Source organism: Ictalurus furcatus, chromosome 10 (genome assembly GCF_023375685.1).
Source record: "Ictalurus furcatus strain D&B chromosome 10, Billie_1.0, whole genome shotgun sequence".
Lineage (NCBI taxonomy): Eukaryota > Metazoa > Chordata > Actinopteri > Siluriformes > Ictaluridae > Ictalurus > Ictalurus furcatus.
The window spans coordinates 26,856,008-26,876,009 of record NC_071264.1 but is presented as its reverse complement, the minus strand read 5'-3'; the positions used below and the strand labels follow the sequence as shown (position 1 = coordinate 26,876,009).

The window sequence follows — 20,002 nt, the reverse complement described above, 5'->3', positions numbered from 1 at the left end:
GCCTTTTCTTCTTTCAATGCCGTTAAATCCGTTTTGGCTTTAATAGCTCAGTAAACATACATCATCCAGTTTTGTTAGCAGAGACACCTCGAACTTTCATTTCCTGCTCATGATCCCGTGCTTATTTTGTGAGAAATTTACTAAGCAAAATGGCAGATTTGATCAATTAAAAAAAAATCAGGTATCAACAATTACAAACAAACAAACAAAAACCGTTTATAAAAGAATTAAACCTTTTTCATTTTATAAGAAATACTTTATAAGGAAGTCTTTTTTTTTTCATCGTCCCGTTTGTTTAACTGTGTTCAATACAGCTGGTGTGTTTCTCCTTGTCACAGAAGAGTTAATCTCATTAACCAGGGTTACCAGGTTTCAGTAAAACTCTCCAACCCAAATACATTGCACAAACCACACAAAAGGCCGAAAAAGGCAATCTGGGTATTGGAAAAGGGGGACACATTTACAGTAGACACACTATGCATTTGCACTTTGTTTGCAGAAATTAGATTGAATTCTGATTATTTTGCTATCAAACAAAACCTTAGAGGCTGTAATGTTTTTTTTCTCAAACTAATACAATCTGGCAACCTCTTAAGCTGTCCTATCTTCAACTTCTTTTCCAAGCATGGGGCAGCATGATTCATGCCCCAATGGACTTCTAAAACTTGTTGCAGTTCTCATTTTTTGCCCCATTTAACCATCTAAGCTAAATGGGGCAACATCTAAAAAGTCAAATGGGTTTCTATTGTCATTCCTCTATATAGCTGGTGGACATTGGAATGAAAAGTTATTTCTCCAGGGCCACGGTGCAACACATAACAGTAAAGTAGTACCCTGCACAAGACTACATAAAGTGCAAATTTACACAACAGTGTGAGACGAGTGTAGGACAATAAATACACAGAACAGTAACGGTTTTTAAATAGTTTGCCCCACTAAAGAGGTAATTAGTATTTCAGTGTTGAAATACTTGTTGTCATTGAGTTGTGAATGAGGGCTTTAAGATTAACATTTGTTGAACATCTGATATAAATGGTGTGGCTCTGCCTCTATGGACAAGACACATGCAGCTTTTATGTCAGAGTTTGCTGACTTCCTGTCAACGTTGGGAATGAAGCTTGACAGAATTCTAATTGTGGGAGATTTTAACATTCATGTGGACTGTAGTGACTCTGTGGCGGCTAAGGAACTTCTGTTGCTAATTGATTGTTTTAACTTCACACAGTTTGTAACTGACCCGACTCATAACAAGGGCCATACCCTGGATCTCGTGATTGCAAATGGCTCGTTTGTATCGCAGTTTTCATCTGTTGACATTGGACTGTCTGATCATTCAGCTGTCTTTTTTAATCTGGAACTGTATCATCCAAGTGAGCCTAACATCCCAACATTAACCTTCCAGAAGTGGAAGTCTATTGATCAGACAGTTTTCTCCAATTTGGTTGTTTCCACTTTAAGCGATCTGCATCCCTCATCGCTCGTGGAGAAAGTTCTGCAGTTAAATTCTGCTCTTGCTACTAACCTAGACTCTTTTGCTTCCCTAAGGTCACATAAAGTCACATTCACCCACTCTGTTCCCTGGTATAATGACAATCTGCGCTCTAGAAAGGCTGCTTGTCGGAAAATCGAGCGCAAATGGCGCCTTACCGGACTGATTGTCTACTATCAAGCGTGGAAGGATCTTCTGGGTGATTATCGAGCACTAATGGAGACTGAAAGATCCTCTTACTTCTCTCAGGCTATTGTAAACAATCAAAATAATCCCAGACACTTGTTCCAAACCATAAACAGATTCCTTCAAGTTACTGCTGTTACCACCTTGTTTCTCAGCAGCTATGTAATTCTTTTCTTCAGTTTTTTTTAATTCTAAGATTGATAATGTTTGCAAAGAAATTTCTGTCACACCTGACTCTGCCACTTCACTCCTTCGTCCATCTGGGTTCACTGGTGTTTCTTTCACTCATTTCTCACTGCTTGATTCTGAGGCTCTCACAAGAGAGGTATCCAGCATGAACTCAACCCCTTGCTTGCTGGATCCTATTCCCACAAACCTATTTAAGTCGTGCTGCAATGTTTGGCGCCCTACTATCCTCAGCATTATAAATGAACCAGTGGAGACTGGGGTCGTTCCAGCAGTACTAAAGGCTGCTGCTGTTACACCTGTGCCAAAGAAAGAAAATGTTGCTGTGGATGATTTTAACAATTTTCTTCCCATCTCAAATCTTCCGTTTTTGTCAAAAATGCTTGAGCGTGTTGTTGCCTGTCAACTATGTAAGAATCTTACAATTAATAACCTCTTTGAACCCCTTCAGTCAGGTTTTCGTAAATTTCACAGCACTGAAACGGCGTTGGTCAAAGTTACCAATGACTTGTTGATGGCCTCTGATTCTGGCGCTACATCCATTCTTATTTTTCTTGATCTTAGAGCTGCTTTCAATACTGTGGATCATGGTCTTTTACTTACCTGACTTGAAAGTGTTTTTGGTGTGTCGCGGACAGTTTTAAACTGGTTTAAATCCTATTTTACTGACCGTTCCCAGTTTATGTCTATGGGTGTGTACAGGTCTGACACTAGCTCTGTACTCACTGGTGTTCCTCAGGGTTCAGTTTTAGGCCCTTTACTTTTCAATATTTATCTATCTCCGCTTGGGCATCTGCTGCGATCGCTCGGCCTCCGTTATCACTTCTATGCTGACGATACCAGAATCTACATTCACTCAAAATCTGGTGAAAACCTTGATGTTTGTTTTCTTTCTGAATGTATTTCTGAGATAAAAACGTGGATGAACAATAATTTTCTGTGCTTGAATAGCGGGAAAACCGAAGTTATGCTTATAGGTTCCCGTCATCAAATTCTCAAAGCTGGTCCACTGTCTCTTTTGGTCGATGGCTCTGTTCTAGAGACTCAAAGTAAAATGAAGAACCTTGAACCTTTTCGGTACCAGCCTTACATTTGATTCTTTTGTTCAGAGCATTGTTAAAGCATCCTTTTTTCACCTCAGAAATATAGCTAGACTGCGCCCTATGCTAAACTTCTCTGTGGCTGAAAAGCTGATTAACTCATTTGTCACTCGGCTGGATTACTGTAACGCCGTTTTGGCCAGAGTTTCTAAATCCACAATCAACAAATTGCAATATGCTCAAAACTCTGCTGCCAGGATCCTGACAGGAACCAGGAAATGTGAACATATTACTCCTGTTTTGGAGTCCTTGCACTGGCTCCCGGTCAGGTTCCGTGTCGATTTTAAGATCATGATGTTGACATACAAGGCATTACATGGCTTGGCTCCTCAGTACTTATCTAGTTTATTAATCCTTTACACCCCAAATCGCAGACTGCGCTCCTCACAGTGTAATCTGTTAACTATTCCACAAACACGCTTAAAATCTATGGGTGACAGGGCTTTTTCTGTCTATGCTCCTTCACTTTGGACCTCTCTTCCTCCTGAACTCAGGGAAGCTCAGACTTTTGGCATTTTTAAAGCTCAACTTAAGACACACTTTTTTAAACTTGCATTTGACTGCTGATGTCTTCTTTTATTATTATTATTATTATTATTATTAACGTTGTTGTTCTTATTAACTTTTATATGTTTTATTTTTCTGTGTACTGTTTATTTTGTGTACAGCGCTTTGAGAAGCCGCTTTTAAAGGCGCTTTATCAAATAAAGTTTATTATTATTATTATAAAAGGAACATAAAACAGAGTGAAGCTAATGTCAGATCTACCCTTATATCCTTGCTCAGCCTCCCTGAGGTCAATCTTAGTGATGGGTTTAAAGTCCACGTCCCAGAGTCTCACGCAGCCGTCGCGTCCCCCGGTGGCAAAACCTTCCTCACACGAGTGCATGCTGAAGATCCCAGCCTACGGGGGGAAAACAAAACAAAACAGTCTAAAAGAAATCGTTTCTATTCTATATAGATATGGTAGCCATGCAGACACACAAATCCCATCGTGCAAGAGCAAATCATGGAAACATGCGAGAAGTAATGCAGCCGTTATATCTGTTCCTAGCAATTACTCATATTAGTAGACATCCGGGTGCACATCGACAGTGACTCGATAATCACAGGCTCGAGCAACTCATCGCTGCTCCTAAGATGCAACCATAACCGTGAATCAACACATTATCTGCATACAAGGCTCTCTGCTGAACATTAAGGCCTAGGTTTTATTCTGACATCCAGGTTACTGTTGAGACTTTCAGCTGGCAGTTCAGTCGGAGCTTTGAAGGATTAATGAGATTAAAAGCATTGGGGAGGTGGAGAGGAAGCGTTCAGGGATTGCTGCACTGTGCTGCTGGATAAGTAATATATGCAAAAGCTTTCGAATTTATTGGAGAAATCTGGCAGACAGCGCTCACTTTAAGCACTCTATATGATGCTCTGTGTTCGGATCCATGCTGTAAAAACAACCACCGTATAGTTTAGTTATAATCAGGGCTGTAGAGGTTTATATTTGTTGAGGATATGCTGGATTTGACCAAATTCACATCTAACACGAGACATTAGCGGCATGTGAGCAACCTTCTGTCCAATTTACACCGCTCTGTGAACATGCTGGAAAATATCCCTGTGCAATCCTGCTTAAAAAGGATTTTAAACGAACGAAGAAATACTTGCCTTTTACTATCCTGTTATTTGCTATTTAACCCTCCTGTTATGTTATGGGTCAATCTGACCCATCTCCACATTCGAGACGTCTGAAATAATCTTAATGTTCTTACTAATCTGGTTAATCTCTCTTTTTCTCTTTTACATTTTTTGACTTTTCCCTCATTTAGGGTCATGAACTTATATGCAAATATTTCTTTTTATGGCTTGTCTCGGACAAGAACATAAGCTGTTCTTTGCTGTTTTTTGGGTGTACCGTGGAAGTCATTCTGACCCATAACATAACGGATGTAACCCATCCCCCCCCCCCCCCCCCGACATGATATGAGGGTTAGTTAAAGAGGCTACTTTTGAATCTTCTGTAGTTTATTAAGTAAGGAATTAAACATCTGAGGGTGTACTGTAACAGGAAAATAATTATCTCTCATACCACAGCAATTTACCAACAATTATTTGATTATTTATTCATTAAAGAATGACTGCCATACTTTTTGTTTATTTTATCCATTTATAGCTACATTTAATGTTGTGAAATGGCTGTGAAACAAGTTAGATTCTGTTCTCACTTATGTTGCAGCAGCTATAAACGGTCATTCGCTGATCCATCCCTAGTCACTGTTTCACCAAGCCGGTTTCGGTGGCTACCCAGGTAAGTTTGAGTTTAGTTTGAGTAAACCCGGGTTTTTCGGGCTCAACAAGGTGAACTGGTTTTTAGCGGGTTTCACCTCCATGGTAACTTACGGTACACAGCTAACCTGCTCCGGAACAGGTTTTATTCTTGGTAAGAGAACTCAAACCCAACTTGGACCAATCAGCCGTGAGCAAAGTGATATAAATCTGACGCCTCAAAGTGGTTGTAGAGGTGGCTTCACCATTTATGGTGTTCGGCGCACAAATAATAAACACACTTCGAAGGAAAATACCTATTAGGGACAGACATAATCCCCTGTCTTTTCCTAATGACCATCAGTACGCATTTTCTGCAGATGGCTTCTTGAGCCGAACATTGAAAATCTGACACAGTAAAGCCGCTTTTACTGTACTACAAACTGTATATATTGCTCGTATTGCTTTGCGGTTCTTTGCAAGTGGTACAGATTTGCGGTGGCATTATTCCATTATTCCATTATTCCTAACATATTGTCACAACTTGATATTAATATTATTAATATGTAATTAAAATAATTTACATTTACATTCAATGAAATTACATGAAAGATGTTTGGGTTATACATTTCCAATCCGTTTATTCTCAATGTTTTAAATGATACATTTCCTTTGTTAAATAATATATTTATTGGGCTTAAATTATGTAGATCTTCCACCACACTTGAGAATGAGCTGTTACTATAGAAACACTAATGTATTAAAACCTTCTGAACAATCAGATTAGAGAATTTAGGAGGGTAAGTATGTGGGTGAGGTAAGGTAATGACAAAAAAAAAGACAAAATTATACAAATTGGGAAAATAAACAAAGCTAGATTTTTTGTAACCGTTGTTGTGCATGTCATTCGATGTTTAGTATGAATAAATAAATTTGTTACAGTTTGGGGCCCTTAGAGGACACACAAAAGGTTTGATGCTCCGGTTTTAAGGAATGTACCACATATTTATAGAAAGAACTCTGTTAGGTTTTTTTCAGGCCCAGCATAATATTAAGGATGCAACTAATTGAGTATTGCTTATCGCAGAATACCTTCACGCCAGTTTCAGAAACAAAAACCAGTAATCCACTCACCCCATGAGCCGCCTGCACGGTCCGCACCAGGTTTAGTCCCTTCCACACGTAGATGTCTCCGTTCAACGCGCCCGAGTATGTCACCTCATCCTTCGCCGTCGCCAAACACAGTATAGTCTGCAGGTCTCCCGTCTTCCCAAAGATCCCCCTTTTTGGTGTCAGTGCGTTGCCACATAATGTCCAGAACTAGGACAGAGAACAAAAACAAGAAGGCACAATAACACACTATATTTAACAGAAACTTACAAAGAATTTCATTCAAATTCTAATAGGGCGAAAGTTATCAGCTCTGAAAAATGTGCTGTTGAAACTGGTGGTCTGACATGTTTACAAATCCTTATCTAAAGCGGACAGGCGTGACAATTCAATTAGTTCAATTCGACTTTATCTGTCAGCTTTTCTCAGCAGTAATTGCTTTCTCTTGGAGAGAGAGAGAACAAACACCAAGCCTGAGGCGAGGATAGGAATTATACAGAAGACGATATACAGTAAGTAGACACTAAGGCATGCTGAATTTCCTGCCATATATTTCTATGTGGCTTTTCAAAGCTTTTTAGTGTGTGTCAGGGGGAAAAGGAGCGAACGTTTCACTCACTTTAATGTGCTTCACGCCGCAGCTCACCAGCCTGTGTGCCAGGAAAGGATCCCATGAAATATCAAAGATCTAAAAAAAAAAAAAACACACACAGGAAATGGCTCTGGTTAGACAGACTGTCACATCAGACATTACCAAGATCATATCTGAGCTTTTCCTTAAAAGACCACCATCTTTTTACTCCCATCTGAGAGATCCCAGTGCCTAAGAGACAAAGACTCAACTGATGTTGGTCTGATCTGTTTTTAGTGATATGGTTTTCTTTTTGTGCAAGATGAAAAACTGAGAAAGACACAAGGATAGAGAGAGAGAGAAACACAGAGAAGTAGATGAAAAGAAGAAATACATATACACCGATCAGCCATTACATTAAAACCACTGACAGGTCAAGTGAATAACATTGATTATTTGACAAGGGCCAAATTGTGATGACTGGGTCAGAGCATCTCCAAAACGGCAAGTCCTGTGGGGTGTTCCTTTATGCAGTGGTTAGTACCAACGCAGACCGGTCAGAGTGCCCATGTTGACCCCTGTCCACCACCAAAATCGCCTACAATGGGCACGTGAGCATCAGAACTGGAACATGGAGCAATCGAATAAGGTGGCCTGGTCTGATGAATCACGTTTTCTTTTACATCATGTGGACGGCCGGGTGCGTGTCTGTGCGTCGCTTACCCGAGGAAGAGATGGCACCAGGATGCACTTATGGGAAGAATGCAAGCTGGCGGAGGCAGTGTGATGCTCTGGGTAATGTTCTGCTGGGAAACTTTAGGTCCTGGCATTCATGTGGATGTTACTTTGACACGTAACACCTACCTAAACATTGTTGCAGACCAAGTGCAATCCTTCATGGCAACGGTATTCCCTAATGTCTGTGGCCTCTTTCAGTAGGATAATGCTCCCTGTCACACTGCAAATATTGTTCAGGAATGGTTTGAGGAACATTTCGGAGTTCAAGGTGTTGACTCGGCCTCCAGATTCCCCAGATCTCAATCCAATCGAGCATCTGTGGGATGTGCTGGACAAAGAGGTCCAATCTATGGAGGCCCCATCTCGCAACTTACAGGACTTAAAGGATGTGCTGCTAACGTCTTGGTGCCAGATACCACAGCGTAGAGGTCTTGTGGCGTCACAAGGGGGACCTACACAATATTTGTCAGGTGGTTTTAATGTTATAGCTGTTACGTTATGGCTATATATTCAGGTCCATAAATATTTGGACAGTGACATAATTCTCGTAATCAAAATGTAATTGAAGTGTAGACGGTCAGCTTTAATTGAAGGGGTTTAACAAAAATATTTTATTAACAGTTTAGGAATTACAGCCATTTTTTTTTTTTTACAAAGTCACTCCATTCTCACAGGCTCAAAAGTAATTGGACAACTGACTAATAAGCAGAAAATTGTCACTGTCCAAATACTTATAGACCTGACTGTATTTAGTAAGCTGATTTAGCTACATGGTAAACTTACTTATTTAAGATCACTTAAGTTACAGATCACTGTTGCACCATTGAAGCAACATCTACAGTGTTTATACAAAAATAAGCGTACATTATTTTCTTCCTGACAGTGTACTGGGCTTCCTGTCTGACAGGACTTACCCTATCAGAATGACCCGTGGCAGTGGCCAGGACACGCCCTTTTTTCCAGTCCCATACACACACTGTGTTTTTGGCATCGAGGCCAACAGACACCAATCGCTACATACAAAAGGAAGACATACAATCTGTTAGAACAAGAGCTGAATTATTCCCATATCCATTATTGACCAGTTGACCAGGCTTTAAATGGTTGCCAGGATAAAAAATAGACCAATATTTTGACACGAGCACCACTACAATCAGTTAAAATCTCTAAAAACCCTGCATGCTCACCTGTCCATCAGCGTCAAAAGCCAAACAGGCCACACCGTGTGTGTGCACATCTCTCAGGATGGATACAGTGGTCAACGTGTACGAATCCCACACACAGATGTACGGATCTTTTCCGACCTGACCCGTGGCCACCTGGATCTTATCAGGGTGCAGAGCAAGACTGCAGTAGAAGACGCACAAAAGAAACCTTTTTTTAGACACAGCTGTTTTAGTGAAGACATTTTGTATCAGGCTAACAGGGTTAGATTTGAGGGGAGATCAAGAAAAAAGTGCTTATTACAAACTAAATTGGTTTACCTACAATGTAGATTCTTTACCTTATTAATGTTGGTTATGATCGAGGTAAATGTTCTCCTGGTGTTATATAGAAGTGCAGACTTTTCATTGCTAATGCGGTGTGTCAAAGTGAATATTATCCCAAACGCCTACCGAACATAATAACCAGCCATTTAACAAATAACCATTTGAGTTGTAAATCCTGGTAAATTGTAAATATTTGATTATGTTGCATCAATTAGGCTACAGTTTTTTGTATCCACCAGGGGAAATCTCGTAGTGTGAAATTGCATTTTCAAAGCAATTTCGTAAAATATTCAAAAAGCTTATATATTAAGGAGAAACTAAAAAAAAAACATATAAAACCGTATTACAGCAATGCTGCTGGATGCATTTTGTAAAGTGTACAGTGGAAGCGCACGTCACTGCTATGTGGCAAAACAAGCCCAAACAAAAAAGTGTAAAGGAAAAGAAAGGAAAGGAAAGAAAGAAAGCAAACTGAACAGGAAAATAAAAATATCAAGTGAAAGTTACCCAACCAAAGGAAAGTTAAAAGTAAACCAGAAAATAAACGCTAACCTAACCTTGTAAACAAAGTAAACCAAACCTGGCAAACAAAAGACCTCAGTGAAAGTAAGCAAAATAGTAAAATTAAACTAAGTAGCTAGAGATATAACTAGCGAGAGAAAGCTAACAAAGCAGATGGTAAACTAGCAAGCAAAGGTAAACTGAATAGAAATAGCTAACTGGTAAATGAAAGCTTACATACAGACAGAAAGCTAATACAGTGAGTGACCTTGCAAGGGAAACTAACCTTCTGTAGCAAGTAAATGCATACTAGCAAGGTTAAACTACCCTAGTAGGTAAAAAATAACCTAGCAAAACAAAGGACTCAGTGACAAGACAGGAAAAGTATACCCACATTTTTAAAAAAGAAAACTGAAGACAAAAGCAAATTAGCGAGCTAAATCTATTGTAGCAAGTAAAACTAAACTAGCAAACAAAAGAATTCAGTCAAAGTAAACAAAAAAGTGATAGCTAAAAAGTTAGCTAAAGCTAAAGCAGGTGGTAAGTAGCTAACAAAGTAGGTAGTAAACTAGCAAGCAAATGCAAACTACAGGGCAAAAGCAAACAAGTTAATGAAAGCTAACCTAGAGAGAGTGAAAGCTAACTAGTACTTGGTCATCTTTGATAAAACATTTTCAGATGGTCACACAGTGTTCAGTTTGTTTTTTACCCCCAAATTTGGATGCAAAATATAACATTCAAGTTTGTTAAAAAATTTTTATACAATATTTCCCTGGTCAATAAAAAACTTTTCCATCACATTGAGAGCGAGGAAACACAATGTATTAGTCAGAAAGGAAAGCGGGGAAACAAAGCCCAGTGAGTCGGCAGAAAGGCAGAAAAACAATGCTGTTATTGTTATCAATTCACGAAGCTGCGGCAGGCGAACTGCGGTGGATTGATACGTAGCTTCTCTGTTTTTCCTTGACAGTGTGCTGTATTAAAGCCTTTCATCATGCTGCATCTCTATGGAAGTAGTCACTGAAAGCTTTATCAGCCTCCACATAACAGACGCTCTACCATGGAGACATGCTGTGGAGGCTCGCTGCTCAAGGACAGCATCGCACAAGCACTAACAAACCTCAACACACTGAAGAAAATGGCACTCTGACTGTGTGGGTTTGAAATATGCACCCCATTAGCCAAGGTCTCTCCAAAATGTATTAATAACAGCTCCTCGCTGCTTGTTTTAAAATGGCTGAGGTTAGTGTGCTAATTAACTACTACCTAACAGATGCATCTAGTCTGTCTCCAGAGAAAACCCCAATGCTAATCTAACTGTATGAGTGGTTGAAGCCGTCACTTCCTCTACTGGAAAGTGTGCTATCCAGTCAGGCAACCACAAAGATCCTCATTAATGTCTATTCACAGTGTAGAAAACAGACAAAAGCTAAACAAACAGACTAATGGCCAAAAGCTAAACTGGAAAGTGAAAGCAAACTAACAAGCAACAGCAAACTAGTGGACAAAAGCTAAACTAGGCAGCTAAAGTAAACTACTGAAAGAAAGATAAACTAATAAGCCAAAGCAAACGAGTCATCAAAAGCAAAAGTAAAATAGCAAGCAAAGGCAAATTAACAAGCAGAAGCAAACTAATGAGGGAAAGCTAAACTAGCAACTTAAAGCAAACTAAAAAAGCTTTCAGGCAAAAGTTAAACTAGAAAGAAAAAGCAACATAGTGAGCAAAAGCTAAACTAACAAGTGAAATAAAACTAGCGAGTGAAAAAAGAACTAGCAAGCCAAAGCAAACTAGTACGCAAAAACTAAACTAGCAAGTGAAAGCAAATTAGTTGGTGAAAACTAAACTAACAAGTGAATGTAAACTAACAAGCAAAAGCAAACTAATGGTCGGGAGCTATGGCAGGAGAAAGCAAACTAACAAGTGAAAGCAAACTAGTGGACAAAAGCTAAACTAGCAAGTGAAAGAAAACTAACAAGCAAAAGCAAACTAATGGTCGGAAGCTATAGCAAGAGAAAGCAAACTAACAAGTGAAAGCAAACTAGTGGACAAAAGCTAAATTAGCTAGAAAATAAAACTAGCGGGTGAAAGCTAAACTAGCAAGCCAAAACAAACTAATAAGCAAACACTAAACTAGCAAGTGAAAGAAAACTAGCGGGTGAAAGCTAAACTAGCAAACCAAAGCAAACTATCAAGCTAAAGAGAATGAATGTGAATATGAAAACAAAAACTAGCACATGAATGCGAACTGGCGGGTGAAAGCTAACCTAGCAAACTAGTGGGTGAAAGCTAAACTAACAAACAAAAGCAAACTAGTGATCAAAAGCCAAACTAGTGTGTGAAAGCTAAACTATCAAACAAAAGCAAACTAGTAATCAAAAGCCAAACTAGTGTGTGAAAGCTAAACTAGCAAACAAAAGCAAACTAGTGATCAAAAGCCAAACTAGCAGGTGAAAGCAAACTAGTGGGTGAAAAAGCTAAATAAGCAAGCATAAACTAAAGAGCAAAAAAAACAACGAGTAAGCGAAAGCTACAATAACAAGCAAACGCCAACCTGTAGGCGAAAAACTAACCTAGCAAGCAAAACTAAACTAGCAAAAAAAAGCATCACACCACCGGTTCATTGATTATTTTCTTTTAACATCACAACTCCCAAATGTTTTATTCTTTACTTATTAACATTAACGTGTGACCCACAATCAGCTGTGTTTATGTCCATTTGTAATTATTAAAAGGTATTGTGACAGATTTCTAAGCCAAGATCACCTTCATGAGCTATGCATGTGATGGACAGAGACAGCGAGGGAGGCTATAGATCGAAGAGTAAGAGAAACAGTAGAAAGGAAGAAACAGAGAGACAGAGAGAGAGAGAGAGAGAGAGTGAGTGTTGTTGAGCTTGTAGAAATCAGATCAGTGTCCACTAGTATAAAACCCAAGCCTAAATCTCTTGGTTGCTGTGTCAGTACAGATGTCACAACTGCTTCAGCATGTAGAAATGTGCGTGTGTGTGTGTGTGTGTGTGTGTGGTGAAAGAGTAGAATAGACGTGTACCACAAGTGACACACGCACACTTGTACAAGAAAATGCATACATATTCATCTTACACACATAGTCTGGGCCATGGTGAAGCAAAAAGTCAGGATGTGTTTATACGTGCGCAGAATGTCTGTGTGTCCACATTAATCAGGGGGAGTGTTTGTGTATGTGTGTGTGTGTGTGTGTGTGTGTGTGTGTGTGTGTGTGTGTGTGTGGGCAGTTTACCCATGGCCCCTGTAGCTCTAGGCTTAATGTGCTTTAGATATATGCATACACACCACACAACCCTCCAGTCCATAATCCACATATGCACCAGCAGTTTGAGAGAGAGAGAGAGAGAGAGAGAGAGAGAGAGAATGAGAGAGAGAAAAATAGTGAGAGATAGACACAGAAAGAGAGAGAGAAACATGCAGAGATGGAAAGAGACAGAGAGAATGACAGATAAACAGAAAGAGATACAACCAGAGAGAGAACAGGAGACAGAAACCAAGAGAGACAGTGAGAGAATGAGAGAGCGAGACAGACACAAACACAAAGAGAGACACAGACAGAAAGACAGAGAGAGTGAGAGAGGAACAAAGACAGAAAAAGAGTGGCAAACCGATAGAGAGAGATAGAAAGAGAGGAGACAGAGACAGTTATAAAGAGAGGCAGACAGACAGAAAGAGAGATGGAGAGACAGAGACATAGAGAGACAGATATACTCAATTTAAATTCACACCCCTAATACTGCTGTCTCTCAGCAAACCTGACAAACCTCCTGTCTCCTTACGAAATCAAGGAGAACAGTTATTTTAAAAATATATTTTTTTTATTTAACTTCCGAAGTGGTGAATACCACAAGAGGGGACTGAAGATTTATTCTGAAATCTTCTCTTAAACACGGTGAACACACGTCCACGTCTGAACGTGTGACAACAGGAAATGGGACAGGATGAAAGAGAGGAATACTGTATAAGAGAAACTGAGAGAGATGAGAAGAAGGAGGAAAGGGAAAGCAGCGGTGTGCTGTTTTAAAAAAAGCTCGAGGCGCTGTGCAGTGAAGTGGGAATTTCCACATCGTGGCACAACTGCAGAGATCTGGCAAAAAAACAACAACAACAACCAAACAAAAAAACACCTCGTTGTCTTCCAGCCATTCTCACACAGCTCACAGGAAGTTTAACGCTGTGAAGCAACAGCACGATAAATCATCCAAATGCTCACAACTTTACGGTTTAACGTCCTACAAAAAACAGTCATTAGAAACATCTATACACCTTTAAACTCATTAAAAATGCAAGAATCTATGAATATGCATGACCACGCGTTTAAGACACACCACGTGTGTTTAGGACACACCCATTTACATAAGGTCCGCATTTGGGGCCCTAAGCAACAAAACTAATAATAATATTATACAGTATATAGAAGAAAGAACAAAATGAATACATTATTATCTTAGATGAATCAACAGGCTGCTTTTTTCATAGCTACTGTTGTAATAGTAGCAAGCTAGGAACTTAACATGTGTTAGCTTAATACTTTTTACTCTAGCTACTGTCATGTAAATAGAGAAGGAACTCTGAGCTACAGTTCCCAGCAGCCACTGCATCACAGTCACATGACCACCTGCACCCGAATCGTTCCTGTTAATTGAGCACTCGTGTACATAGCCACAGTTTGCACTGCACTCTTTGTCTCACGTTTGTCTTTCTTTGCCTTTATCTCTGTTGCCGTGTTTTGTTCTTTGGTGTTTGTTTAGTCTTTTCCACAGTGTTTTGCCCCAATGCCATAGCGTCTTTTTGTATTTTTGTTTAGTTCTTTATTAAACTTTAAAAATCTGCACTTGCATCCGTCTCAACCTCCATATCGTGACAGCTACTAACTAGCTAGCTAGTGAACCGCTAACTTTTTCCATTTCAATTTCATGAACGAGTGAAGGCAAGAAAGCGGACAAACTGACTAAATCCAGTTAGTTAGAATTCATTTCTGATCTGTGTTTTGCGTCCGTTTCTCCACTTCTGATTTTTTTCTTTTCGCGTCCCCGTTTTCCGCCCCAGATACGTACAAACGCTTCACGATCGCCACTTCTTCTTGATCCTCTGACGTTATTTATGTTACTAACTTAATTATTTATGTTGCATAATTTATGTAATTATTTATGCCTGACACACACAACTTCTCTGCCAAGTGATAGCGAAGTGCGCTTTTTTTGCGTATCTATTTTAAAATTCACGGGACCCCCCCCCTGGTGGCCCGGGCTTCCTAAGTGACCGCATAGCCTGCCCTGTGTTTACATGGTGAAAATAACAGCGAGATAACAGCCGCTAAACGAATCCCTTTTCACTAAAAATAATAAACTAGCGAGGTATGTTCTAAAAAGATTAATAATTCATGGCCTCTTTGGACTCACTAATCGTCCTGGTCTTCTTTTTTTTATCATATTAAACAATAAGTAAGTCTAATGCCGCTGTGTGTGCATTTATGATGGTTTTAACCTGTTTGGACATAAAAACAAAGACGAATGCTGTGGAGTGGTGGAATATGAATTATTCATCAGGTCATTTCTACTATGCATGCATCTCCACCATGAGGCCTGTGATGTTTTACTGTTAATGAGCACTCAGCTGTGTTCATATGAGTCGATGATGGATAATGGCTGGATAATGGCTTTAAACGCCACAGTACAGAACCGTGGACTGGAAACCTAGAGAAGAAGCAACTCAAGGCCTGCTCAGGTATCTGGAGGTTGGAGGTCAGCTGTAAAGATGAAGCTCAACAGGTCTGTGGTTAAGAACGGAAAGCGGACCCCATTCCTGCCTCCTGGCAGCACTCAGACGCAGAGCTATGGATTATCTTACAGGTTACAGGTTTGGTTTCCTAAATCACTGACCCTCCAATTGTACTTGTAATTTAAGACAATCTAAACACAGTCCTATGGTCTGACCTCCACTCCTTATAGCAAGAACCACACCACACCATGCATCCTATGGTGTGTACACTCTTATTTAAAAAAAAAAAAAAAAGGTTCCTGAAGGCTTTGGATAGTTAAAGGTTTGAGTTTTGGGTAGTTTGTGGGTTCTTCCTGCAAGTTTTTATGAAATGGTATCCCTCTGTTTTACTATTATATTACAGTTGAAATCACCTAATGAATTATTCATATCTAGGTGGTAGCAACCAGAATGGTATCTAATAGGAACCTTTTCTAAAAGATAAAACGCTCTGTTGACTGCTAGATGGAACCTGATTTAACAACATACCAACATCTTTTAAGAACATGCAGTATCTCAATGTTAACCCTCATTAACAAACCACTACATTAAGGCTTCCACATGGGTTCTTTAGCTTTTCGATATTTTAGGGGTTTTACTTGGAATCGTTTCTCAGAGGGAATCCTTCTATTTTCTAATTTTTACTCATTACACTCTTAGAAGAAGGGTTCCTCAAAGCTTCTTTCAATACGTCTAGCTCTGGCTTGTTTAGTAACTCTACTCTGGACCTTTTCTGAAATCCCTCTGGTGTACTATTCTTCATGAAACCTTTAAAGAACCTTCCTAAAAAATTCTACATACAACCTTTCTGGGGCAAGGTTCTATCTTTCTAAGCATTCTAGCTTCTCATGGATCTACTTGGAACCTTAAAAAAAAAGACACTGTTGTAGGCTTCTATGTAGACCCTTTCATGGTTCTTCCAAAAGGACAAACTGCTAGCTGGAACCTGTTTTAACCTGTTTTTCTAATAATGGAGCACATACAGTATCTCATTTCCAACCCCCATTCAATAACATGTACTCTCTCAGAAAAAAAGGGTTTCAATGGTTCTTTATATAGTTAAGGGTTCTAGTTGAGGGTAGACGAGTAGTTCTACATGTGTTCTTTTCATGAAATTTTTGAAATCCTTCTGTTATAGTATTTACTCCGTAGGATTTCCGCCGTGACAAACAACACCCTTATCCGTGATAAAATCACCATAATGCTAATTTCTTCATTTATAAGCAAATTAAACTCTCAACATGATGCGAGATGTTTATATATATATATATATATATATATATATATATATATATATATATATATATATATATATACCTTATTACATTGCAATACGCATATGTGTTTAAACAAATATATAATTGGAACAAGACAGTTTGTGTATTACACAAGTTATTATAAAAAAAAGGAGTCACACAAGTGTGTTAAATTTTATAAATACGCATTTGCTTTGAATATTTATACAATTCCATGTTTAAAAGCCTTTCTCATGCTTGGGGATCCTGGTGTGTGTGTGTGTGTGTAGGTAGGGAGTGTAAAAATGTGATACTGATCAACATTTGCTTTACTATTTGGTTTATATCGTTTCTCTGGATCCAGCAGATATAATCCGTGAAGAAGTATACAAGTAGTCTTGAAGTTCAAGAGAGAAATTGAGACACGCACAGAAGTGTTGGCACTTCCACTTCTTCTTCTTTAAAAAAAAAAAAATCTCAAATAAGAAGAATGAGACATGAGTTAAACAAGGCTATGAGTTGTTCTTCAGCATGGATGAGGTATCTCTTCTACATTTGTCGTACACTGAGCAACAGGCATTACTCATCTACATCTACAACTTTTTAATGGGGCCGTTATAAAGCTCACCTCGCCGCTAGCTACAGGATAAACTGGGTTAATACACTTTCTCCTGAGACTGCCGATGTGTGTGTGTGTGTTTGTGCGATGGTACACACCGTCCTACACAGTCCAGTGTGTATTAAATGACTGATGATTGACTATAAATATCTCTCTTTTTTTTTTTTTGGCTGGTGAACCTAATTTAAATATCCATAAATACCTAAATTCAAATATCTGGGTGGACTGGGATCGTGCGTCCCACTGTGGCTTTTAACAGTCAGCAGACGTACTTGTAAATGGACACCTTAGATATGACGTACACTGATATTTTGATACTTTGGTACTTTTGTCCTAAAACAATTTTACTCCGTGTGTGTGATTCCGAGCCTTTTTTATTATAAAAGACATCCATTTTAAATGGCTAAACTCTTCTTGAATGGCTTGACATTCTGTTTATATACTGTTGATTAGCTTTTGGACAAATTTGTTAATTCAGACTTGAGCTCAATTTGCGATGTCGCTATATAAGCTCTAAAGCTATGGGCCAATCACGTCCGAGATTAGAGGATGGCACGACTGTTTTAACCACGTATCTGTGTCCTAACCTAGTTAGCATCGCTAATATTGTTAATGGATAAAACTGTGTGTTGTATAATCGTAATGTTATATGCTGTATTAATCATTTTGGCTGCTGTTTGATCAACCTGTAACCAATGCAAGTTAGTTTACTAGCAGTTTGCTATCTAAGCTAGCTAAGGTTTGTGATATTAAGGATACAGTGATACTGGATAAATGCTAGGCTGTTTGGGATGGTATGGGGACATTGTTATGTTTCCAACCAATTAGTGTACTGTATACATGGCTTTAGCAGTCCCGCTAGGATTTCCTGCGATCGCAGAAATCGAGGAAATATTCGGAGGAGCTTGCGGTTTTTCTGCAGATTTGGGCCAAGACACGGCATGTGATGTAATCACAACCCGCCATGTGACATCATCACAACGCGCATTCAGTCAAAGCCTCCTTCGATTCACATGCATCGAACATGAGTACAGCTAAAAGCTAAAAGCAAAACAATTTAGTGTGATTATGATTACGCCAATTCGAGTAGTTTTCTGTAAAAAAAAAAAAAAAAAAAGCACGGAAAACTTTTTTTTTTGAAAAAACTAATTTTGAAAATCAAGCATTTTTGGCTGCAACAATCACAAAAAAAACCTCCTGTATGGACTGCTTTAGAGGAGTGGTCTGGTACTCATCTAGTGAGAGGAATGAAACACCACTCATACTGGAAAATACATTTTTGGGTTGTAAGAGTAACCAGGGTTGCCAGAAAACACACCAAAAGATCAGAAACCAGCTCCAAACGTTCAAAAGGAAAAGGCAGGGTGGAAGTTCACTGGGGTGTGCACGCATTTTTGATTTGCAGTATCTGTAATACGCCATTTTATCATCACCTGATACAGACATTGTCCACTCTTCCAATCTTTGCAATATATCTCAAAATAGAAATGGTTCTCTACATCATAAATACACTGTCTGCACTTACACTTTCCCTTTGTTTGCCATAGCCTATTTTATTTTTATTTATTTCTGATTATTTGCTTTTAAACACAACCTTTGTGGCCAGAGAATATTTTTAAATGACACCCTGCCTACTCTGACTGTAACTCTGCTTCATTACCCACCCCGTCATTGTTTATTTTCCCATAACAGTATGTCCTGATGTGTTTTACAGCTGGACTTTGGTGCAGATTTCTCATATATGGTGTGCTAAGCACTGAATTGGTATTCCTTAGCAGCAGTTGCTAAGGGTGCTTATTTGAAAGCTTTCCCTGCTGGCTGTACCCTCAGCTTGACCTAAGACGCCAAATCTGTTTGTGTTCATTCATAAATATTAACGAGTATTCAGTGAAAGAGGGAGGAAGGAAGTGAAGTGCAAGCGTGAGAAAAGAGCTGCGAGAGAGAGATGAGGCGCCTGTGGGTTAGGGTGTAATTCTGTCTTTGTATACTATACAAAGCTTAGATTTCTAATTTCCTTTACAATGGACCAAACCAGATTGGACATCCAGCATGAGTGTCGTCATGGTGTTTTTTTTTTTTTTTAGTGTCTCAAGTTCATCTAGAGGTGAAGACTGTTATTTCCCGTTCTATTTATCTCATCATGTCATCATTTGTTCAGGCCAAACAAAATGATCTTTAATGAAAAGGCGCTAAATTCTGCCAACACACGCTGCATCACCTCTGCTGATGTTATCTCGTTGTTTTTCATTCATTCATGTTCAGTAACCGCTTTATCTTTATTGGTGGATCCAGAGCCTATCCCGGGAATACTAGGAGTGTTATGCTAGGGAATACACCCTGGATGGAGTGCAGATTCATTGCATGCCATCTTTCACACACACTCGTTCACACACTCGTTCACACCTTGGGGTAATTTACAGTAGCTAACAAGCCTACTGGCAAGTTTTTGTAACGTGGGAGAAAAGCAGAGAACCTGATTAACACTTGATCAGTCTGTACAGGATTTCCCAGATTTTTTTTTTTTTTGTGATTGTTGTGGCCAAAAATGCTTAATTTTGCTGCGGCTTTTTTTCAATATTTGCGATGCCATACTTCGAAGTTCTTTTATGCTTTTCTTTGTGGAAAACTACTTGAATTGGCGAAATTGCAGTTGCACGAAATAGTTTTGCACGCTCGTTCACAGTGATGTTTGTTAGTTAGTTATAGTTACATTTATATAGCACTTTACATA

The 20,002-nt window shown here is 39.1% G+C and overlaps 1 protein-coding gene across 1 annotated transcript in view; it reads right to left on the bottom strand.

Annotated features, from left to right (window-relative positions):
* Positions 1-20,002, bottom strand: part of eml6 (EMAP like 6) — a 50,352-nt gene that overhangs the window by 27,481 nt on the left and 2,869 nt on the right. The window contains exons 2-6 of the mRNA XM_053634730.1: positions 8,827-8,986; positions 8,554-8,652; positions 6,950-7,018; positions 6,355-6,540; positions 3,730-3,865 (exon numbers count right to left, since the gene is read on the bottom strand). Of these exons, the coding sequence (XP_053490705.1) occupies positions 3,730-3,865; positions 6,355-6,540; positions 6,950-7,018; positions 8,554-8,652; positions 8,827-8,986 (650 nt within the window). The remainder of the gene's footprint in view (positions 1-3,729; positions 3,866-6,354; positions 6,541-6,949; positions 7,019-8,553; positions 8,653-8,826; positions 8,987-20,002) is intronic.